Source organism: Sus scrofa, chromosome 14 (assembly GCF_054392235.1).
Source record: "Sus scrofa isolate SSC_HxYL_T2T_F1_AM1 chromosome 14, Sscrofa_HxYL_maternal_Yorkshire_Landrace_v2.0, whole genome shotgun sequence".
Taxonomy (NCBI): Eukaryota; Metazoa; Chordata; class Mammalia; order Artiodactyla; family Suidae; genus Sus; species Sus scrofa.
This window is the reverse complement of record NC_139396.1, coordinates 99758917-99784124: the sequence shown is the minus strand read 5'-3', so window position 1 is coordinate 99784124 and position 25208 is coordinate 99758917. Positions and strand designations below refer to the sequence as shown.

Here is a 25208-nt window from a genome sequence, read left to right as displayed (position 1 = left end):
AAGAAGAGAACGGGATGAAAGTCCACGAGGAGGGATCAAAAAGAAGAGGCTCTTGAGCTAGCTCTTAACAATGGATAGGATTCTGAACAGATGGAGGCTAGAAAAGGAGGAAGCAGTCCTTTTAGGAAAGGACCACATAGACAAAGAATAGAAGTATGGGAACCTGCTCAGAATATTTGAGAAGGAGGTTAATATATGAAAAAGTCTAAGAGATAGGCTGGCTCTAGCTGTTGGAAGATCTTGAATATTGAGCTAGGGAGTTTGCTTTATTCTGCAGGCATGCAGATCCTATCCAAAGTTAAAGGTTTGAATGGCGGCTGTGCATATCAAGTTATAATATTTAGGAACAACTGGTGAATAGTGGCCACAGAAGATTTCAAAATAAGACAAGTGGATTTGCCCTTAGAACTCATTACAACCAGGACTGTAAAATAAAAATGGTGACCTTCTGGTAAGATGGCCCTCTGTGGGATAACTAGATCAGGCGGAAATAATACTAGCATAAAGCATTAATAACTAGAAAAGTTATCTGAAAATATAAAAATAATCAATAAAAAGAATAACATCCTTCAATATCAATAAATTCTAGAAATCAGGCCAAAAATACTATACAGTTATACTTTACACTCAGATTTTAACATTTCAACACCTAATATACACATTTAGACACAAAGTGTGACTTCATGGTTTTCCTTGAGCACAGTTACATTTTGGTTTTGCTTTTGATGTACCTTATGTAGATCACAGGATTTGTTATATTTTTCTTCTTTCAGTTTAAAATCTGGTAATGAAGACGCACACAGTTCCTAGTGACAAATTTTTACACAGTCGGAAGTGATTACTATGATGGAATACCTGGCCTTTGTGTTATCTGGATATTTGAAACAATTCTCTAGATGCAGCCTATTTACACACCCCATGTAAGATAAACAAGGAGGAAAAAACCACCAATTTTTTTTAACATTATTAACTATGCATATTTTAAAATAGTAATTCCATTTTCATTGAGAAGACTCAGAAGATACAGACAGATGAGGATAAAAAAATATTTCTTGGATATCCTCTAGCTACAGATGTTGTAATAATTTCTATAATAGAAAAGGGAAATTAACAAAATAAGATGGTTATTTCTACTAGCGAGGCTCAAAGCATGGGCTACCTAAAGAATTGTTTTTCTGAATAGAAATATACCTTTTCTGCTCTGTATTGCACAAGATTATAGGCAAAATTTTAGAAAGCTGGAAATCCTTTTAAATAACACTTCCTTTCGCTTTAATCGCAAATAATTGCCTCTTTTGGTGCTAATGAGCATCAGCCCCACAGAATGGAATGTAATTCTGCCAGTTCATTCAGGGTAATGGCTTTGTGAGTTGGTGACACTGCCGAGAGATCTAGTCTCAATTTCCTAGAGCACAATAAGTGAGCGGTAGTACATTTTTCACTTGAGGAAGATTTTCTAACCTATGTAAATATAAATAGAAAACTCATTATCTATTGATAAAAACAACAAAGTGGGTTAAATAAAGTTTTATGTGTTATTCTCCTTTAACAGCCATCAGCTCCCTGGATCGTGAAAGTAAATAAAGCACTTCACTTACTGAAATCAATGAGAAACCGTCCAAATCCTTGCCTTTGGTGCTGAGGCATGATCATTATGCAGGAGACATTATACTTCTGCTGGCAAAGCTTTTCCTGAGGGAAAGAGAAACAGATCAAGTATGTCAGAGCTCTGCTGAAATGGGCGATTTCCTGCACCTGCCACCATCCTTGTGCACTAAGGTGAGCCAATGTGTGAGGTCAGGATCAAGCAGAATAATCCTACCGTGTTAATCAATCAAACCCTCAGCTAACAACAAACTATCCACTCTAGGAATGCCTCTCAATTACATCTTCATTCTTGAAAGCAGTACCATGAAACATGAATAAAGAATCCAAGGAAATGTGAGCCAAATGAAACAGAATACAGATTACGGAAGAAGTGTTTTCCTTGGTCAACTTGGGAGATGGGGAAAAAAACACCCCTCCCCCCCAAAATACAACATCCAGGAAGTCACCTAGTGGGGTCAGTTAGGACTTACTTAGCTGGCTGCCTTGCTTGCTAAATGCCCCCCAATGAAACTACAATAGTGTATTTGCACAAATACATTTCTTCTATGAATAAAAAGTCAAAGTAAAGAAAGTGGAGAAACAACCTGCATTTCCAACTAGGAACACAAAACCAAAAATACAGCAGCAACAAGAAACTCCCAAGCCTCCAACCAAAGTGAGGCCAAAATATAACCAACAGCCTGAAATCAGGAGGAAGACTGGAAAGAACATGATGGGCAATGGTTCTTAAGAGTTTAGAAAAAATTTGCAATTTTCATGGGATATGGCATCAGAGCAGCAATATTTTCTTCAGAGTACACAGAAGCCGCCAAAACCTACACAGAGAAGATCTGGAAAAGGCTTTTGAGGTTGTGAATGGCCTGGCCAAATATAAACCACAAATTAGACTGACCACAAATGGTACTAACCACATCAAAGAACTACTTCAGAACACCCAGATCTTTAATGAACCTATTTAAAAGATCACAGGAAATAGTTGTGGAAAAAACCCTACAGGGCAGAATTAAAGATTTCTTTGTGAAAAAGATGGGCTCCTGACTTTTGCACATTTGGAGCTGTCTTTGAGTCTCCAAGAAATGAGGAGGAAGAAATATGTGTATCAATTTTCCTAAGAAACTGGATTGTCCATCACTTGATGTGCACATCAATGGCAAAGAGTCAAATAATTAGTTTATTTGCGAAGTTAGACAAATGGGTCACGGCATCTAAAAAGAGGTGTACTCTGGGTTAAAAGGATTCATCCCTGATGCCATTCTTTTCTTTGTCTCCAACTAATCTTACCTTTATGAGATCATTTGAAATCTGACCCAACAGTGGTTCTTTCCCCTTTGACACAAGCCTGCCCTTTAACACAAGTTACGAGAGCTCAAGTCCAATCTCCGGATAAAATAAGAGCTCCTTCTTCCCTTCCTGTTTTGAGTCATCTACTATGTGCTTGGAAACTCATGTGCATGTAATGACTTACACTGAATTTTCTATGTCATCTTGACCATTCTCTGGCTATAACGTCTAGAATCTAAGTATAACCCCAAGGGGCCAAATTTATCACACTCCAATTTACATGTTCTACTATGGTTTAATTTGCATCTAGTCTTTTAGCAGTTGTTTTTGAGATTAATTTTCATTGTACTACATTGCCAAAGAAAATTATACTATTTCAGGTAAATGATAATAGTTGCTGTCATACTATAAAAGAAACTGTGACCAAAAAAAAATTTTTTTGGCTTTTTTGGGGGAGCTACACCCAAGGCATATGGCTAGGGGTCTAATTGAGCTGCAGCTGCCAGCCTACACCACAGCCACAGCAACACCAGCTCTGAGCCGAATTTATGGCCTACACCGCAACTCGAAGCAACGCAGGGTCCTTAACCCACTTAGCGAGGCCAGGGATCAAACCAGCATCGTCATGGATACTAGTCGGATTCTTAACCCATTGAGCCACAATGGGAAGTCCCGAAACTGACAAAATGAAATAAGTTTAGCCTGTTCTAAGGAAAATGTTGAACCCCATGAGAGGAAGACAGGCAGACTCAAACTCCAGGAGTTACCATGAACCAAAGAACCAGAGGCCAACTCGAGACAAGTCAGGACAAGGACAGCAGGCACCACTGAGCATCTGTTTCTAAACTCAGATACCTTTAAAGAAACACCATTTTCTAACAGGAAGGACAATAAAACCACCATTCTTTTTAACTTTGGAGAAAAAGATGTTTACGCACCTATACAGAAGGTAAAATATTTTGTAAATTATATAGATTTCCTGATTGTTGCTTTACCCTGTATTAATTCTCTATTATCCTTTGAATCTATAATCTATAAAGTTAACTTTCTTCTTGTTCATTTTAGAGCTTTACCAAATATGTGGATTAAAATGTTGAGGCTGTTTCCCACAAATGCTGTCACTTGTTCATGTTTTTGTTTATGGTCTCTGAGTTGATTTTTAAACTTAGAAAAACTACACTATTCAAAGGACTTTCCTATATATTCTACCTTTTGATTTTCCATGAAAATGACACTTCCATAGGCATTCCATTTATATTATGCAACAGTAGATTCAGTGAAATTCACTTATCACCTAATATGTAAAAACATATCATAAGATAAATAAAACATAGGGTTTGGATCATTTACCTTCTGCCTAGAAGTCTTAAAATTATCATCCTGACATATAATTTCCTAAGAGCCTAAGAAAAGTTATGGTCATTACCTGGTAAATATCTCCAAACTCAGATTTCCTTTATTGCGTATGAGTTATTGTTTCTCAGAAGCCTCTGAACAGAAGAATGTGAGAGAAACACTCTGAACCAGTGAAAAAGACAAACTATATCCACTCAATGTGTCATGGGCTCCCCTGTATTAACAGCTGGAGATACTTAGGCTTTCTAAAGGTGAGGCTGCTTTAGATCTTAAAACAATAGCACGGAGAATAAGAGACGAAAGAGTAAAACCACCCATTATATCAGCTTAACTGTCCAAATGCCAATGTTCCAACTCACTGAGATACTGATAACCACAGAGGGAATGTAATGAGGAGAAATGAGAATTATCTTTTAAATGCTACATTACACTGAAACGTTCATGTTGACACCACTTGGGGGAAAAGGGAAATAAGCTTAACATTTAGAAAATGAAAGATGCTAGGTAGTCTGCAAGGCAGCAATTATAATGTTAGGTGAAGGCTGACAGGACAGCAAACAGTGCTGAGGTCCCTACCACACTTCCTAGACACAATGCTTATTGTTTTTGTTTTTGTTTAAAATGAGCTCTGAACAAGAATCCAAGCTTTTCCAAAACATGTGTCACCTATTCAAATTAGAGTCATAAAAAAGCCCTGTTTGAAGAATTGGGCTCTACCAAAAACATTTTGAAAAAGAAAATGAAGGTCATACTGGCTCTTGTTTTACCTTAGAGAAGTATCCAACCAGATGACAGCCCTTTTCATCATTTTTTGTAAGAACATAAAAAAGGAATGGCTCGACATCATAATACAACGTTTTGTGGTCCAGGAAGAGCTTGGCTAACAAGCAAAGGTTTTGGCAATAAATTTTGCTCATATTCCCATCAACCTAGCAAAGAGAAACAGACAACATTATTTAACATAAAAATACCACTCAATATAAAATTGTTTCTTTTATATGGTATTTTGGAAAGTATATAATTTTATTTCCAAATCCCAAACCGAGAGATTAAAACACTCCATTAACCAAGCAGAAAGTTTACCAGAAAATAGCTGTCACTTGGCAAATCAGAATTTCATTTCTCCTAAATTGGGGTAAATTTAAGGTTGCTTAAATTTCTCTTTACACTATCTGAAGAAAGGCCAAACTACTAACAAAGGAGTAATTTTTATTTGCAATTTATTACGAGTGAAAAATGACTAGGCATGTCCTTTTTTTTTTGAACCAAGTAAATTTGAATTAATGAAATGTAAACCGATTAAAATACTGCTCGATTAAGTTAAACTTCATGTTGTTTTCAAAAGGGCTTCACATAAAAATAAAATAAATGAACTGTATTATTCTGGTTCCTCAGAAGTGTGGATTAGCAAAAGAGGCTTCCATTTTGGTTCTACCCCAAGCATCATTTTAAATATAATTGGAAAAGATAAAATTTCTATGTTGGGAATACTTACACAGAAAGTGAGATGAATTTCAACCTAAAATAAGTACCATGATTATAATCTACTTCTCATCAAAATAAAAGAATCAAGCTGTGATACTGATGGTTATAGACAGGAGGCTAGGCACAAATGCCAATTTCTTTGATCAAATGTAGTTACTTGTCGAAAACAGAAAGCACAGCAGATTCAAGAATTTCCCTAGCACTTTTCTTAGGGGAAATGGATATGTGCTAACCAGAACTCATCAACAATGAACTTGACCATTCCTGGGTCTCCTGTGGACCATACATACAGGTTCTCATATTGCACAAATTATTTTTAAACTTTATATAACTATTTCCCTTGGATGAGACCTAGGTCCCATACATGGCAACATAATCAAACATGGGCAACGGGCACAGACGATACAATTCTCTCTTTAATTAAAGGAAGTGTTTATGTATTGGGGAGTATGGTCCTTTTGGAAATGATAGTATACTACAACAAGGAAAGACAGAGATGTACGTATCCCTGAATCAAAAAAAGGAGAGATCACAAAACTGAAGCAAAATTCTTATTGGCTGTGAAATGTCTAATGTGGCATAATTTTAAGAGGGATAGAGACAAGATAGGAAAGTAGTGATTTGCGATTATTATTCGATTATTTTCTAAGTTACTTAGGACACTGCTAAGAGAAGTTTCCTACATGCTATACTCTTGTTATTAACTCAGTCTAGAATAGGGACCTTGGCATTTATCCAATCCAACTCCTTCAATTACGTTTATGAAAAAATTTTACAAATCTGCTTCTGATTTTTCCCTCTGTATGGTCCAAAAGCACCTACCCTGCAAGAGACCATTCTTAGCAGCCTAACTAGACAGATTCTCTTAACCCTGAGAAGACTCTTCCTGCATTTATGACAGCTTCATCCCCACAGGCAGATTTATGCTGATTTAACAATTACTTAAAGCCAACAATGTGTTTTGTCCTTTGAGAAACAATGAGTTGATGATTTTCATTTTATTCTGGTTAGAAGAAAGCTTCCAGTGCATCAAGGAAGGAGCCAATATTGAAGGGGAACTTGTGACATTCATTAATTAAGCTTTAACTGGGAACAGCTCTGTGTCTCCACTGGTTGAGGCTGGTTGGGTAGCATCCCAAGACTGACAACAGAAGGACAGCCACTTACATTTGGCTTTCCTTTTCCACCCAGTGGCCCTCACCGGGGTGATATTGCCTCCCAGGGGACACTGGCTGCAGCTGGAGACATTACTGGTTGTTCTCACTGGAGGAGGTGTGGTCCTCCTGGCGTTGAGTGGGTAGAGGCCAGGGATGCTGCTAAACATCCTCCAATACTCAGGACGCCCCATACACCAAGAATCATCCAGCCAGAAACGTGAACAGTTTCCAGGTTGAGAAACCCTGTGCCCCCATTTAGAAAGAACTAATGTATCACCAAATCTTCCCAAGAACAATACCCTTCTTCATTCAAGCCTGCCAAAAGGGCCTGGTATAACCTGGAAGACGGGCTTTAAAAAAATCATAAGACATAGCTGGAGTTACATGTGATCTCTGATCCGTCTTAGGAAAAAGCAGTGGGCCCAGCCAAGCCTGTCTGAGAGAGGGTGCCTGGTCCATGAGAAAAACCCGTAGGACCCACCCCAAACGTTAGATACAGTGCAAGATAGTACAGACCAGAACTAAAGAGAAAGTGGGGCAGCAGAATAAATTTCCAATCTGAACTCAGTAAAAGGGCATCGTAAACTAAAACTGTATTTCAGAGAAAGAAGACATATCTGCTGTGCAAGGATGACTTGTTCTGAGCACCCAGGAAAACAATGCAAGAAGGGGTAACATAGAAAAAAAATAAGGCAGGGCAATGGAAGTGCTCACGTGAGAAAATGAAGAAGCCCTATGAATAGACAATAACATGAAAGAAAAGGTATGGTCTCTTCAAGGTGCAACTGGCTCAGCTAAACTGGATCCCTGAAGCTGACAATAAATAGCACATGATCAAACAATGAAACGATATAGCGTCTAAGACTTTCTACTACCAAATCAATTCTGAAAACACAATTGTCTTCAAGAACACACAATGACAGACATGTGGCCACAAGGGGTTCCTGTGAACAGCAGAGTTCTCCAGGGGTGGCCATCTACCCAGATGGGGGCGGCGGGGAGGTCCCAACATCTGCTGGGGTCTCACCAAAAGGATTATCCACCCTGCCAAGAAATGGATGGAAACACAGGTGGTTGCGTATTGAGGAGATATGTACAGCTGCTCAATTCCCTGGAAGAATGAGCACCTGCCAGACATTGGCTGGAGCTGTTGAACAAAGCTAATTTCTCCTGCCAAAGAAAAGTAGAATTTACAAAGAGCTGGGGAGATCATAAATTCACCAGTGAACATGTCTGGTGCAGACAGGGATTTGGGAGAAGACAAAAAAGTTAATGTGATGATGTAGGAATTCATCATCAATCTCAATGGTTGCTTAATATGGTTAGAAAAACATTCCAAAACATAGAGATATTTTAAAAAGCAGTTTGAATTTCAGTGCCAAAATTGAATATACTTTGTACCTTCTACAAACAAATCAGTACATGGTCAACAATTAGAGGCACTAGGTTTCAAGTGCTGAGTTTTTTATTTACACACGCTTACCTCAAATACTGAAAGGTCTTTCCTTCGGTAAATTTCATTTGCTGGAGGATGAAACCATCCACATTTCTTTGAGTGTCTTAACAAAATATTTTTACTTTTCATATATTTAAGACAGAATTCACACAGGTAAAGCTTTGGTAATCTGTTGAAATTTTAAAATCAAAGAATAGAATCAGATTGATTACCCCTTTCACAGGAAAATATTAAATATTATTTGATTTTCTCTAAGTTATAAAAAGGCTGTATAATAGTATTTGAAAGAAGTCGTTTCAAAAAAAGGAAAAGAAAAAAGAAAGCTAGTAGTAAAGAGAATGTACAAACCTTACATTATTTTTCAATCTAATAATATTTGCTGCCTTTACTTTGTGAACAAGTCATTTGTTTCCTTAGAAATGTCCTATAGAAAGAAAGGTTTTCAGACTTGGAACCTACTCTAAAAACTATGGCATCCTAACATCCACACATATTTTTCAAATTTCAGATTTAACGTCATAGTTTCAAGAGTATATGTGATCAGTGGTCTAACTCTAACACTCTTTTACTCAGAGAGAAGTAAACTCATTATTATTATTATTATTATTATTTTTTTTGTCTTTTGTCTTTTTGGTTGTTGTTGTTGTTATTGTTGCTATTTCTTGGGCCGCTCCCGCGGCATATGGAGGTTCCCAGGCTAGGGGTTGAATCGGAGCTGTAGCCACTGGCCTACGCCAGAGCCACAGCAACGCGGGATCCGAGCCACGTCTGCAACCTACACCACAGCTCACGGCAACGCCGGATCGTTAACCCACTGAGCAAGGGCAGGGACCGAACCCGCAACCTCATGGTTCCTAGTCGGATTCGTTAACCACTGCGCCATGACGGGAACTCCTAAACTCATTATTTTTAAAATGATCTGTGTACTTATAAGGCAGTCCTAGAATTTAGTTGTTTCCATTTCTTATGGATGAGGTAACTTCCAAGTTATTATCATAGTTATACATGATCTAAAGCAGTAAATGTAGTTAAGTCCAAAGACCTTAGTTATTTCTACCAATTCTACCAATTCTCTGAGAAACAGGAGACAGATCTCTCTTCTCTGCTGACTTTTTCTCTACCTTAAAAATTATACCATTTTTCACTTGTGCCCTATCATGCTTCTTAAGTGGACACTGCTAGTATTTATAAAAAAATGTTTAGAAGCACTTTCAAGGTCTTGAGGGTATAAGAATGGGGAGAAAGTTTTGGGGGAGAATTAGATAAGATTCAGATCACAGCAATATCAAATCTTGGACTCACATGCATATTTTATTCAGAGCTCTCAGAACACATGACTTATGATTACGCATACAAATAAAAGCTCATAGCTGCTTTTAAAAAATTGTTCAGGAGTTCCCACTGTGGTGCAACAGGATCAGTGGTGCCTCTGGAGCGCTGGGACGGATGTTTGATCCCTGGCCCGGGTTAAAGATCTGGTGTTGGCAAAGCTGCAGCGTACACAGGTTGCAACTGCAGCTCGGATCTGATCCCTGGCCCAGGAGCTCCATATGCCTTGGGGCAGCCAAAAAAGAAAAAAAGAAAAAAAAAAAAAAAGAATTTTCAGGAACATAAAGCTAGCCATGCAAACTAGAAAGGGATACAAACTGGGAAGGGAAACCAAGACTCCTGACTCTTAATTTACCATGCAACTCCCAAAGAACCCTCCCCATTTTCTCCAGTTGGATGACTGGACAGTCACCCACAAGAACTAGAAAGGGACAATATCTATTGTAGAAGAAAAGCAAGATTGTGATTACCAGAAACTTTGCAGGATAAAACATTTGAGAAGATACTAATAAAGTGTGCTCTAACACACCTGAAGAAATCTGTTCACAAGATACCCAATTTTAGATATATTAGTTCAAGACAATTTCACAGCTGATCTTTGTTCAAGATAAAAGAAAATTTTAGTAGTATTATTTTCTCATTTTTAACAAGTTAGTCACAATTGGCTCTAAAAGTCAATTCTGGGAAGGGTCTCTTAAGGCTAAACCTCTCCCACCTTTCCTTTTTTGGTTGTAATTTCTATAAGAAACTTGACAATAAAATGCCAGAAACCAGAGATAAAGCTAACAGGCTTAATGAAGAAACTACCAAACATCTGACAATGCCTTATTTCTTTCCCCCTTGATTCAGTTTCTTATACGAACAATATTTCCTCAATTAACCAGAGAGGGAAAAAAAAATGTCTAAAGGTTAAAAAGCAAAATTTACAACGCCTGTGTTACATAGGACATTGAATACAATAAAAAGATGCTGGCAAAAGTAAAAGTTTTGGAAGCACTTAGAACTGACTATCAAAATGTATGTCCTTAAAATCATGTAATTCCAGCTTTGGAATGGTCTCTCCTCACAAACGAGACATTACCTTGCATATTCCTGTGGGTAAGGCGAGGAATACCAGGTTTGGATTTCATACTTCCCAAATTCTATTACAGAAGGGTACCGGCCACAGTCTTCTACTCCACTTTCACACTCTATTTTCTGTCATAGAGAAAGAAAACAAAATATTAAGTATTAGAAGAGGATTTTTTTCACTTACATTTTGGTTTTCCCTCCAGCGGACATGAAAAACTAGCAAGACCAGAACAGTAATCTTAATTGCGAATTTTCATGTTGTTGAAACAATCATTAAGGACCCTTATGAAATAATAATCAATTTTGCATAAGATTCATATATAAACAAACACTCTAAGAAACAGTATTACCAAAACAGGAAATGAGTAAGCTGTTAATGCATACAAATGTCTACTGAATTAAATTTAACCATCTGCTATAATGTCTCAAAACTGAGGAAATTATAAGATGTGGCTGTTAAGACATTGTTACACTCTTACAGTCCCCTGTCCCTCCACCAAGCAATATTTAACCCAACTGTAATGAAATAATCAATTGGGAAGCCTGCAGCTTGATATCCATCTCCCTTCACCCCCATGCACCTGGTTAAGAACCTAACCTTGCCTGCCGGATTCACTGTGATATTCCCAGGGTCTGGCCCAGTGCCTGACACAGACAAGCAATGTTTGTGGGCGTTCCCGTTGTGGCTCAGTGGAAACAAATCTGACTAGCATCCATGAGGACACAGGTTCTATTCCTGGCCTCACTCAATTGCTCAGTGGGTTAAGGATCTGGCGTTGCCGTGAGCTGTGGTGTAGGAGGCAGATGTGGCCTGGACCTGGCGTTGCTGTGGCTGTGGTGTGGGCCAGCAGCTAAAGCTCCAATTTGACTCCTAGCCTGGGAACCTCCATATGCCATGGGTATGGCCCTAAAAAGATAAAAAAAAAAAAAAAAAAAAAAAAAAAAGTTTGTGAATGAAAGTGTCATTGTTGATTGGTTAGAAAGAAAGGAATTTAGATTTAGCAGTAACTTTCAGGTAATAAATAGCCTGAGGTTCATCATGTGTGTATATGAGTGCCAGAATTTGGCCTCCAAAACGGTAATATTTAAGGTCTTCAAATCTCAGTGGTGGGGGGAATATCTGACATTTTATCTTCACCAAAGATAATACAAAGAACACTGATAGGTGCAGAATGAGGCACGGGAATATCCAATGGTCCCTAAAGTAGAAATAAGCATGAGTATTTAGCCCAAGTGGTTGCTACTAAGAATAAAGCTTAACAGCCTAGAGAGAGCCCCCTAATCCCGCAAAAGGAAATGAGACGGGGTAAGGAGTCTCTCTGCAAATACTGTGCCCTGGAAATGGAATGTGAACCTACTGTCTTAAAAATTCACAATCCGGGAGTTCCCGTCTTGGCACAGTGGTTAACGAATCCAACTAGGAACCATGAGGTTGCGGGTTTGGTCCCTGCCCTTGCTCAGTGGGTTAACGATCCGGCGTTGCTGTGAGCTGTGGTGTAGGTTGCAGACGCGGCTCGGATCCAGCGTTGCTGTGGCTCTGGCGTAGGCCGGTGGCTGCAACTCCGATTCAACCCCTGCCTGGGAACCTCCATATGCCACGGAAGCGGCCCAAGAAATAGCAAAAAGACAAAAAACAAAAAACAAAACAAAACAAGTTCCTGGGGCAGGGAGTAAATCTGAGCCACAGCAGTGATAACACTGAATCTTTAACCACTAGGCCAGGAGGAAGCTCCAAAGGGAAACACTTAAAGAAATTACTGGAGAGTGAAAACAGAAGTGATTAACACTGCAATTACTGGTGACTCAGTAGGTTAAGGACCCATTGTTGCCACTGCTTCGACTTAGGTCACTGCTATGGTGTGGGTTTGATCCCTGGCCTGGGAACTTCAGCATGCCCCATGGCCAAAATAAAAAAAAAGATTACAACTGATCAAGCTACATAATACTGTCTTCTTCAATGCTCAACAGTTAAAATTAGAAGACATTTTTCATATGGCTGGCCATCTGTGCTGGAAAAAGATTGGTCAATTTAAAAGCAATGTTCCTCTCTGTGTTAATGATGTTAAATGGCTATTTTCTCTCTTTTTTTTTTTTTTGTTTTTTGTTTTTTGTTTGTTTGTTTGTTTTAAGGGCCACACCCAGCGTATGGAAGTTCCCAGGCTTGGGGTCAAATCGGATCTGCAACTGCAAGACTACGCGACAGCCACAGCAACAGGTGAGCTGAGCTGTGTCTGTGACCTACACCACAGCTCACAGGAATGCCAGATCCTTAACCCCCTGAGCAAGGCCAGGGATCAAACCCTCATCCTCATGGTTACTAGCTGGGTTCATTACCACCAAGCCACAACAGGAACTCCTAAAATGGCTATTTTCTTAATTTGAGCAAAAATGATCAGGAATCTATTCTTTTACCCCTAGAAATGTTTTTCAAAATCTGCCTCAACTACTGCTACTCTGGCCTGCTTTGTGAGACCAGCTGAGCCATTACCACTTTTACGAGTGGAGACAATTCTATAAAGTCACTGCTTTTGAATGTACAGTCAACCAAAATGATAACAGTTAAAGAACCACAAAGGATTTCGAGGGGATTCTCTATACAATCAAGGCAGTAGTTTCATAGTAGTCACATATGAAAATTATGTATTATCATCGTTACTATAGTGTGGGATCCTGGCCTTACCTCCCAAGACAGTTCCTGGGCCTGTTTAAAAACATCCAAATCCTCTTCAGTAACGGTATCCTTGTTTCCAATCACATTTATATCTGTACTTTCTTGTTTGATGCTTATTTTGATTTCCGTATCTGTCATTTAAAACCAGCAGAAAGTGTATTTACTAACTTGCATATGAATAACCACCATAAATTACCAAAATGGTACCAAATTAGCACAGTGGGCAAATAGGGATTGTTTTCTTAAGCTTTATAAGCTTTCACATCTAAGCACTGCTCATAGATCCAGCAGTACCTTTCCCCTGCTGGACCCAATTTTTATTGGAATTATCACTATCATCTTTTTATAGCATCAATAAATAAATGAGAGAAAGTAAGAGCAATACAGAGCAAAACCGTATTTTTCAACCAAGAAGTCATATCAATGTCTAGTTAAAGAATTCCCATGATCACTTTTGAGATAATAAAATCTACCACTTTGTCCAAATGACACATTTTTGGCTTCTGTTTTTACAAAGGATAGCAAATGTTAACGGGCCAATTTGTTAAATGAAACCATGGAATCAGTTTTCTCCCTAAAGTGAATACACACGCAGACACACTCACATCCAAAAGCACACTTCACAGAATCACAGATCAGGCTTTGTTGAGAAGGAAGCAGGATGGACTTTGTCATGAGAAAGCAATGGACAGAGGGCAATGAGGAGCTCAAGTCCCCCTGCTGGAAGCACGGACAGCACACGACCACGCGGCGCTGTGGCTGAAGAGGGAGGAACATGGCAGAAGCGTGACAGTGGCTACTCATGCGGGACTACAAAGCCATAAGCAACGCTATGGAGGCATCTGGGGGTCCTAGTGTCACTACAAATGGAAATAAATCATAAAAAGTGGGAGAGTATTAGTTGGAAAAACAACATTTTGGAGGTTTAGTCAGCATTAGAAAAAGGTCGAAGTTTCACTGCTTCTGTATGAAAGTGAAGTGAGAACAAGAGAAATAGCTAAGACCTATGTGACAAATAGGAATTGATTGATTTTTCTCGGGGGGGGTTGGGGGGAAAGGGACGGGACGCAGGTTTGGTTGGAGCTGTGACCTTTTGCTTACCATCATCCTGATCAGGTTTAATCCTTCCGTCTGTCAAGCTCCCCTTCCCTGGTGAGGGGGTCCCCATCTGAGGGGTCACTTTATATTTTAATCTGCCTAGCATCCTGTGCTTTTTAAGGAAAGTTGTTCGCTTGAAGTGAGCAATTGCTTTAAAAATACGTCCTCTAGCCATCCCCCAGCTAGAGGAGGAGGAGTGAGAAATAAACCTACTTCTAATATCTCTCTTTCCAAAGAAATGGGCTTTAGATTTTGCCGTGGAAGAGAACTCGGTTTTACGACGCATACGTTTAGGTGGTGCATAACTTGGGTGTCCCTTTTTGCGAGACTGTCCCTGAGTGGTATAGATATGAGAGAGTCCGTCAAAGAGTGCCTTCAGCTGGCTGTTATTAGTAAGACTGCTAAAGGAGGGCACACTGGACTGGCTGGAAGAACTCTGGGGAGAGGTAGAAGAAGCAGAAGTGCTGGACTTTTGTGAACTGGGGCTCTGACCAGACATGGGGGTTGGGGGTGGGAGTGAAGAAGGTGGAGGTTTTAGCTTTTGTGTGGTACCTGGAGCCAACACATGAGAAGTGCATGACTGTTTCTGAGAGACCTTTTTCCTTGGACGATAGTGCTTTGAAAAGTCTATTATTTCACCTCGTGATCTGCGACCATCAGGTGATGGTGTAAAAAACTTAGTAAGGCCATCAATGAGCCCTTTGGTTTTCTTGTTAACTTTAAGTGTAGAGGCAGAAATGTAGGTGGAGGTGGTGGTGATTTTGGTGGTGGCACCAGGCCGAGTGGGGTCTGTAACAGCCAATCTGCTGCTTGAGTCCTTCCCAGATGCAGCATGACCAGATGAAGGTGTGGTACAGACTTTAGTCTTTTGACCCCTACCAGGTGACCCCCTTCCTGTGAATGCATTCATGGATCCTTCATCACTGGTTACAGACCTAGGCAAAAATTTAGAGAATAGTATCAGCATTTAATAAGAGAATGATAAAGGTATCGAAAACAAATTTATAGCAACTAGATGCATTCAAATGTGCTTCAAGTTAAGAAAACTGAACTGCAACCCTAAGTCCTATTGGTGTGTGTGTGCCTCCACCTAGATGTTTCACTGTTGAAACAGGCTGCAGCAACTACGCTGACATGTCATGACTCTCCTAGGGCCCATCCAACAGGTACTGGAAGAATCATGTGGACCCAAGGGCAATACGAGTGAGAAAAATTTTGAGAGCACTAAAAGATCACCCAATACTTTCATTATAATGAAATAAAACTGTTACCCCCTTGCGTCGCCACACATAATTATGATTTCCTGAAATGTCTTTTTTAAAGTATTAATGGAAATAAGTCATAAGTAGTCTCTAGAAGCTAAGGAATAAGCTTATCTAATCTCTAGTTGGAAGCAATTTTAACTCAAATGGAAAATTTATATAAATTGAATTTGGTTATATCTATAAATTAGTACTTTTAAGAAAAAAAAATTAAAAGATACCCTCTTCTTCTTCTTAGCAGTTTATGCTTAGGATGATAAGATAACCAATAATACTCTCTAAGTAGAGGAGACAACTAATTACAGCATAAAATATTGCTGAAAAAAGGACAACAATAGCAAAAAACTGAAGAAATGATTAAAGAAAAGCTACAGCAGGTCAGACATGACATGGAAAATCTGGTGAAGAAGCGGCACATTTACCATGGTCATTATCAGACACTTGGCATCAGAATCTTTATACACTGTTCTGACTGCTATTTCAGTTCATTTGATGCCGGTTCTGCCCATACAGCTGTGTGGTCAATGGAGACTGGAGGTCACTCCGCTAGCACAGCTGCTTACAGGATCAGCAGCTGCCTGCCTTCACCTCAGGCTAGGCCTTGGAAAGCTACCCGTTTTGCAGCAGAATTTTATACAATACAAACATTTGCATGTGAATTATGGCAGTGCTGGGGCCCAAGGATGGGCCTCAAAAATTATCAATTGAGCTGAGGGGTAGTAATGAAGAAATGGAAGCCTGAAAATGATATGATCTATGAATCATAAAAATATCTTAAGTAATTACAAATAGAAGAGCATAGTTCAGCGGTCTTCCTGTACACAGAGATTTAATGAACAGTTTCGGCAGTCAGCTGAAGGGGAGGCTGGTGCAGACCAATGGAGCAAGCTACTAGGCTCATCAGAAGCAGCTCAACTGCCAGGAGCTTTGCCCAACGCCACCGATTCAGCCAAATCAGGTTCGAGCTGGAGATCTCTAGTGTCACAGTGAGAGTTACTAATAAACAACTCATCCAGGCTAGAATGTTTCTGCATCAGAATGCTACATTTGGACTCTATCTGGAATCGATTGCCCAGAAAGGATAATATGCTTATAAAGCATGTAAAAAGGAAAACTCCCTAGACTGTCTTAAAAATTCCTAAGCTCAAAAGGACAATTTTGGACAAACAAAAAGTTAGGATTGGTGCCAGATGCAATTTTCAGCTGTGTCCTTTGTTTAGAAAGTTTATATTCTAATTTGGTTTTTTTAATTGGGCCCTGAGGATACGGTCCCATTTTGAGAACAATGCTTACACCGGATGAATGCAAAAACATATAATTTCTACTTCAAATGATGCTAATATGAAAGATTTTATTCACGAATATGTTTAACGTTTGCTTCTAGAAATTAACACAAATCCCAAAGTAAAATGTCTACCAGTTTAAAGGTTTTCATAAAGTTTCACAGAACACTCTAGGAAGGACTGTGCATTTTCTATTTTTCCTGTAGGAGATAAAGGTGCAGAAAGAGACTGTTTTTCTGAGAGGAGGTAATACAGTGAATTGCTTCTGCTAAAATGGGGGGTGGGAGATTAATAAGCAAGAGAATGAGACACCTGGGGTGTGTTCACTGGGTGTGCAGAGTACCTATCGTTTCTACATCACAATGACCCTTTCAAGAAGCCTGAAGAGAAGAGCAACGGTCTAATTGATAGAACTGCTTCAGATATGCAAGTCTACTGACTTCATTTGTAAACACCTTACCCAATGCTGACAGTCAAATCTACACTCCATTCAGGCGAAAAAAAACGACAACCATTTTGCCTCTTATCTTTTCTCTACCTCTCCAAGTAACTCCTGCTAAATGTTCTTCTTGGCTTTTATGTCATCCCAATGGCAACAGGCTGATGGAAATGGGGCTCTTATAGCAGAACTGCAGGCTACTGCAAATATACTATTTTGTCTGTATGTCTACACACATGTGCACACACCAAATGGTCTTGTCTAACTCTTTGGAGGCGAACAGTAGGACAGTCATTCTCAGTTATCTCAGAAGCTCTTATTTCATAAAAGGGATCTTTAAAAGTTGTAATATTGAATTAGCACCAGAAAAGAGAAGTCTTTTTCTAAAATGTTATCTGGGGCAACTACAGAGATTCACTCTAGATGTGAAACAAATCCCTCTCTTGTTTTCAAAATGCCCACAAAAATATTTATATAATTAAGCTCTTCAAATGCTCAGCCAGTAATAAAGGAGGCAGAACGATTATTTCCAATTCTTACACTCTGCTTCTATCCTGTGCTTGAAAAACATCACTTAGCATCACAGATACTGCCAACAGAAGACCCAAAATGCCAACTGTAATTAAAAATATTATTTTCCAAAAAATTTCCATAGCTTATGCAAAAATAGAAATATTCCTCATCCCTGAGTTTTTAAAAATGATGGTAAAAGTTAATGGAATCTAAGGGGGTTACAATCAACTATATCTTAAAGCACAACATAAAAGATTTCTTTTGATAAGATCTCAACCTACAACAATCGTTGCTTTAATTTATTTTTCGGTCGTCCAATGGGTTTTGCATATCGTCGTTTTATTTGTGCAGCTTTCTCATGAAGTAGTTTTCTTCCCTTTTTCTTTGGTCTGCAGACTTGGCAAATCCACATCCCTGAATTAATATATATATGAGAAAAATATTTTAATGTTTCATTTTAGGAGAGAGATGAAATATAAACTGCAGCTGTAACAAGCTGCCCAAGGATGCTTGTATGCAGAACTTTACTCCAGAAAGTGGATCATTCCCTTTTGTCATTCTCCTCAGGAAACTGTCATTACAGGTCATTTTCCCCAGGGTCAATGTGGTAAGAGCAGAGGGCTGGCCCTATTTCAGACCTCTTCTAATAAGGCTTTTCCCAACAGGTCACCAAGCCTCCCTCTGCCACATAAACATATGTGAAAACCCAACCTGTTAGATAATATGTATCTTTTGATTTGAGGGACACATTTTCAAGTCAATCAATTTTTGGAATTTATAGGAAAAAATTGTTTGTTTTATCATCTCTTTTTGAAAATTTTCTACACTAAAAAATTTTAATTATAGTTTTTAAAAATTAAAACAAAAGTTTTAAGTACTGCAGAGCTACAATAATTAAAGCAATATACCTGGTATAGGTAAGCAGGTCAATGGATAAGAACTGAGGGCCAGAAAAACTGAAAAGTTTAGCATATCATAAAGGTCATTTTCCAAATCAGCAGGGAAAAGATGAAACGATTCAGTTAAGTGGTGACAAAACAAATAGCTCTCTATCTGGAAGGAAAATAATTATTTCCTATCCTTTACAAACACAAATTCTAGGCAGATGAATATTATATGACAAAATCAAATGTTGCAAGCACCAGGAAATATACATGGATATTTAAATAATCTAAGCAAGACCGACATTTAAGACTGAAGCCATAAAGAAAAAGATTCATGGGTTTGACTGCATAAAAATATAAAGAGCTTCTGCAAATCAGCAAGAAAAAGGTGAAAACGCCAATAGAAAAATGATTAATGGATAAAAACAGGTACTTTACAAGAAGATACACAAACAGCCAATAACCAAACACAAAAAATGTTCAATCTCACTATTTAAAGAAAAAAAAAATTATCAGACCCCTTTTTCCTATTATCTAATTGGTAAAATTTTTAAATAATAACACTGTATTACATTGAATCTAAGGTATTACTGACTATAAAATACATCTGATTCCAAAGATGTTAAATTTTTTTTTTTTAAAGTATAGACTCCATGAAATACAGCAATGGTGAGTATTGGTCATGATACAGGGAAAGAGGTATTCTCACACACTGGTGGTTGGTCTGAAAACCAGTATGACCTTTCATGTACATAGCCTTTGATCTAGCAAGTCTTCCCCAAGGAATTTATCTTAAGGCAATGATTGTGGATGGAAAAAATTGGAAACATTTGTAAGATCCACCACAAGGGACTGGTTAAGGAAGTTATGTTTTTTTAATCCATGGGTTTGCAAAATCAATTATGTTCAGGAACCACCCAGGTATAATAATGTGATCGAAGCAAGCTGGAATGTAAGATGATAGGTAGTAGTGAGATCAAGGCAAACTGGGGCACCAATGGACTCAAATTCAAAATTTTAAAAATATTGCACCAGCTCTTCTATAACGTGGTCAAGAGAGGTCTTAAAAATATACGTGTGTGTGTGTGTGTGTGTGTGCGCACGCATGTGTGCTGTATACAAAACCAACAAAACATTTTTGTGGCCCAGAGTCACCAGGTTTGTAACCCCTGTTCTGCACACGATGGAGTCCTACACACTCATTAAAAACTATGTTTAGGAGAACATTTAATGATGTGGGAATGTGAGAATCTATTGTTAAGAGGGAAAAAAACCATAAACATATACAGAATGTTCCATTTCTTATTAAGAAGCTGTGTGGGGGCAGGGAACGAATTTTTAATTGACTGTTCTTTTTATCTCTTTTTGTCTATCTATATTTTCTAAATCACAATTGAAAATGTATCAATTTTATGATAAGAAGGCAAAATTATGTTTAAGGTTTAACATGATATGAGAAAAAGAAGGCTGAGCTTACTCAATAAATGGAGAAGAAAATCGATATTCTATATGGATACAGCCATACAGGATTTCAGATCCCTATGTTTAAAGTTATCAGCTAATGGCCAAAAAAATGGTGATGGCTCCTATCACAGGATTTTTGGAGTCATCGTTATCACCATCATAGAAAATAGGTAATTCCTTACCTCTCAACACTGTACTGAATAATATGGAGAGGACTCTATAAACTCTTGACCTACCTAAACTTATTCTAACAAGGGAGTGATTTCAGGAGAGGAATGGTCTTTTTATCCCAGTGTCTGGATGAGAGTATTTATTACATTCATTACCCCAAAACTAAATGCTTTCACACTTCTCTGCTCACAACCTGTGCCAAACCCACAAGTATAAGGAAAGTGGGAGGGAAGAAAAAATGCTTAAGAAAAAATGCTTAAATGTATACTTCTGAGCTGTCAGACAGTAGGACAAGGCTAATGAGTATGTAATAAGACACATTTTTAATGTGGTTTAAATGTTCACCTTTCGGCATTCTGGAGAGTGGGGGATCACAGCACTCCATATGGAATCCTCTATCACAGGAGTCACAAAAAAGCATATTATCCTGTAATATAACATATTAGAGACTAATTGAGACTGAAATCAACTGCAAAAAGGCCACAAATTCTTATGTTATCCAATGAACAATAAAAAAATATAATCCCTACTGAAATTTGATATCACATTTACATTTTACATTTTAAAATGTAAAAAGAAAATAGCAACAGTCTACAAAAACTGAAAAACCTAAACACTAACAATTTACGCGGAGACGGACTACTGAGAGCCAAGTACTTACTGCATTTTTGCCTTGGATTCTACATGCACTGCATGTCTTGCATTCGATGCACTGCCACCTTAAGGCCTTTACATTTGTTGTTAATTCAGGACAAAATTTCAAACAGGACGGGTGTCCTAAAAGAATAAACAGCAAATTGCTTTATGGGAATGGTGCCTTTGTCTTCTTAAACACCCATGCCCTAATATCTCATGGTGATGATGCTAGGTAAAGAACCTTGAACTGGAAAATTCTTGAGAACTGGAAAATCCAAAAAGATCAAAGAATCCAAATTATACTTTCCTTTCTGCCTCCCCCCCACCCCTTTATGCAACAGAGAGACTGTACAAGTGTTTTCCCTATGAGAAATTTGGAAGATATATATGGATTCCCACCATAATTCTTGGAAAACTGAAAGATAACGTGTGCTCTGATCACATTCTCACTCCTGAACCTTCTGTTAAACCTCTCGCCCTCAGCATCTTCATCAAGCACCATCTACCTCAAAGTTTTCTGGTTTGCCAGACTGTGAGGTGAGTGTGGAAATTCAAACATTCCCTGCTCTCTGTGTATAATGAAATCATAAAACTTAAAACAACAGTTAACTAAATACAAATCTGGGGTTGCTTAACATAACAAACAAATGCAGAAAAGAAAAAGAATCCAATGGCATACCAAGAATGGCCCATGGCTGGGATATACAAAGAAGAAACAATTGCCAACTTGCCCTTGGGTTCCTGAACTTAAATTCTGTTAAGTAGGAGCAGAAACAGTGAATTTGAAAGTAAAGAAGTTGGAAGAGCCAAGCTAAATGGAATATGACAAGAAGCATATCCTCAGCAAGTATGACCCATTTTTCTGAGGGTCACCTTTCCCACACTGTTTTGGGCGGCACACTTTTCACCTAGCAGCTATCACCTCACAGAGGAAAACCCGGACACCCCGAAGAGCAATGTCATTCAAGGAAGCCAGCCACGCTACTCTGAGTAAATAGATCACTCCGAAAGGTTTGCGGAATGCGAGCCTAGCGTCTCTGGAAGGCAGTTCAGTTTAAAATCTGATGGTCTTTTATCACATAAACCTGAGACTTCCAAACCTGATTTTATTTTTCTAACTCTGGCCTTAAAATAGTAAGAACATTAGTAAATCCCATGTGAAAGAACTTATAACCAAGCTGCAAAAGAAACCTGAGGGGTAATAAAAAAAAATAAAAAAAAAAGGCAGAATAGCAGAATCTGCAATTTCAAAACTGTTTTATAATTTCCTGACTTTGGCAGGCTCATTGTTTAAATATGTACTTTGGGTTCCTGCCAAAAAGGTCCTCCTCCCTAAAGCTTAACAGGTGCTTCATAAAATTCCACCCACCAGGAGATTTGGCTTTTTGAAGTAAAAACATTCAAAATCAATCATCAATACCATTAATAAAAGCACACTATTACTGGGTTTAAAAAAAAAAAATCCAAAACCTAAACATCTGTATTTAAGATGTTGAGCAAATAAAATGTTGTCACAGGATTATGACCTCAGGCAGGAGAGGCTCCCAGGCAGATGCATTTAACCTGTGACACTGTTCTTTCACAAGGGCTTCTCTCATTCAAATGAATGGGGGTGGGGGTGTTAAATATATAAAAATGGTATCAATCACCTCTTTCTGCTCAGAAACAGCAAACAAAGACAGCTTGCTTTGTCACGAGGTTAGGACATATACTCCAAAGGGGGAGGGGAAGACCTACTTTGATCAGGTTTTTTTTCCCCCCTTACATAGTGAGGGGGGTGGGGTAAAAACCCAAGTTTTAAAGAAAGGTAATTTAAATTCCACCCTTAAAATGAGTCCCATCAGCTTAAAAGTATACCATTTACTTCTCTTTTTTCCCCTTTTTATTACTTCCTGTAAGTCATACATCACTAGCACATATGACCTCAATTTCATGCACTAAATTTTTCTCTACATTAAAATCTGCTTTTGTACTTTGTAGCTTAATATTCAGTAACTAAGGTAATTCAGATCATATTACAGCTTACTATTTATTCTCACAGATATCCTATGAAAAATACTTACTTTAATAATTAATTACACATTTTGAAAGTTACGGATTTCAGTCACTTTCAGTCAAGAGCAAGGAATATTCTTCCTCATTGCTTTCCCTCACTTTAAGGAATATTACACCTCAACTATTATCATTTAGGCTATCCTACCAAATTCTAAAAGCTTCAGCCTATCTATTCTTTAGGCAGCAATCTTACCTTTATTTATTAGCTCAAGAGAACTGGCCATAGATTCCTTCCAGCTCAAAATTTCTATGATTCTGTAAAGGATGCTGACAGATGAAGAAACATTTCCATTTTATTTTCTCACAGCCGACTTAAAAATAACACCAAAGACTGTAACTGCGTCTTGGTATACTACTACACACTCTACTGTAATTAGATAAAGGACAACAATGCTATGGATAACACAATTCCTTAAGTCCCATTTAGCCATTCCATAAACTATCAATTTCCTCTAAAATTCGGGTTTTCTCTGCTGACACAATTCATGGTGGTTTATCTTTCTAGAGTTTTTTACTTTTGTGGTTTGCAACTTAGCTGATGAGAGGTATTCACTCACTCATTCATTCTTATTACAAGCACATATTAAGCACTGGTAGCTTGTAACAGTTTTATCTAGCAAAACCAAAGATGCACCGTTTAAAATTAAACGAGTACCAATAAACCAGTAGAAATGAGTTTTGGAATAAGTACTGTGGGGGAGAAAACCATGAGCTCTGTAGTCAGAATAATCACCCCCAAGAATGTCTGTATTGTAATCCCTATAATTTGTAAATATATTAGCTGACATGGCCAAAGAGACTTTGCAAATGTGTCTAAAGGTATAGGCCTTGAGACGGGGAAATCATCCTGAATTATCTGGTAGGCCCAACCTAATTGTGGGGACCTAAAAGCAAAGACTCTTCCAGCTGAGTCAGAAAGATGAGACGAAAGGAAAAGGAGGAGAGGTTCAGAACTGGGGATTCCACCCAGCTCCGCTAACAATGAAGATGGAAGAAAGGGTGGGGGCACGAGTCAAGTAAAATGGGTGTCCATTAGAAGCAGGCAATGCTGTTCACCTGACAACAAGAAAACGGGGTCTCAGCCCTGCATATGCAAGGAACTGAGTTCTGTCAACAATTTTGAGGTAATTTATTACAGCAGCAATGGAAAACTATTAAAGACTCAAGGCACTGGGTCCCTCAGACTGGCTATGTGCCCAACCATCTGTCCATTTGAGACACAGTGAGGAAAAGGACAGACATTTCAGATCACATCGTCTAGCAGCAAAGACAACCATTCAGCAAGAATTAGGATGGGGTGGTTTAGACGTATGGGTGAATCCGACAGGAGATGAGAGGAAGGCTCTCCTGAAGAAGAGACCCAAAGGACTGGTGGGATTAGGTGGGAGCAGAGGGGCACAGGGCAAGGGGAAGAGAACGTGTGCAGAGGGAGAAGAGAATATGGTAACACTCAAGGAGAGGAAAGAGGCTTAACATAAATCATGTGAAGGGGCCAGTGCAGTGGAGCAGGGGCCTCAGGTGCCTGACCCAGAAGAGCGTTTTGGGCTTGGATTTTTCCTAAGGGTAACTGGTGGCCATTAAAACACTATGTGATTAGATTTACAATTTTAAAAAGTAACTTAGGCTGTGGTATGGGGGAACAGAGGGTCAAGATTAACGTTAGGTTACGATCATAGCAGCTCTGAGTGGGTCTGGTGTGGGCTGTGGGTATGTGAGGGTGTAGGACATATGTTAGGACATACAGTTGATGCACTTTAGGTGATTCCTTGCTCTAAGAGCACAGGACAGAGGATGGCTTGTGGAACTGAATGAGTAAGCTGGTGGTGTGCCATCTGTTGAAATGGGAACCCCCTGAGGAGAAGCAGGATGTTGTTTGTTTGCTGAGATATCTGTTGTTATGATTGTGATGGTTGTTTTGGGGCGGGGGAAAGAGCAGTATAAGGTTTATAAACCGTTTTGGATATTAACTCTGAGGAGCCTATGGTGTGT

The 25208-nt window shown here is 38.7% G+C and overlaps 1 protein-coding gene across 20 annotated transcripts in view; it reads right to left on the bottom strand.

The window, feature by feature from the left end:
• KAT6B (lysine acetyltransferase 6B) overlaps positions 1-25208 on the bottom strand; it is a 221649-nt gene that overhangs the window by 35371 nt on the left and 161070 nt on the right. For 7 of the 20 annotated variants that reach the window (XM_084997366.1, XM_084997365.1, XM_013983356.3 and 4 more), the window contains 9 exons: positions 21190-21305; positions 20874-20955; positions 18291-18423; positions 14516-15447; positions 13424-13545; positions 10754-10869; positions 8371-8512; positions 5013-5174; positions 1599-1692 (listed from right to left, as the gene is read on the bottom strand). In XM_084997366.1, the coding sequence (XP_084853492.1) occupies positions 1599-1692; positions 5013-5174; positions 8371-8512; positions 10754-10869; positions 13424-13545; positions 14516-15447; positions 18291-18423; positions 20874-20955; positions 21190-21305 (1899 nt within the window). The remainder of the gene's footprint in view (positions 1-1598; positions 1693-5012; positions 5175-8370; positions 8513-10753; positions 10870-13423; positions 13546-14515; positions 15448-18290; positions 18424-20873; positions 20956-21189; positions 21306-25208) is intronic. The other 13 variants (XM_084997368.1, XM_021072866.2, XM_084997367.1 and 10 more) reach the window with 3 other exon arrangements.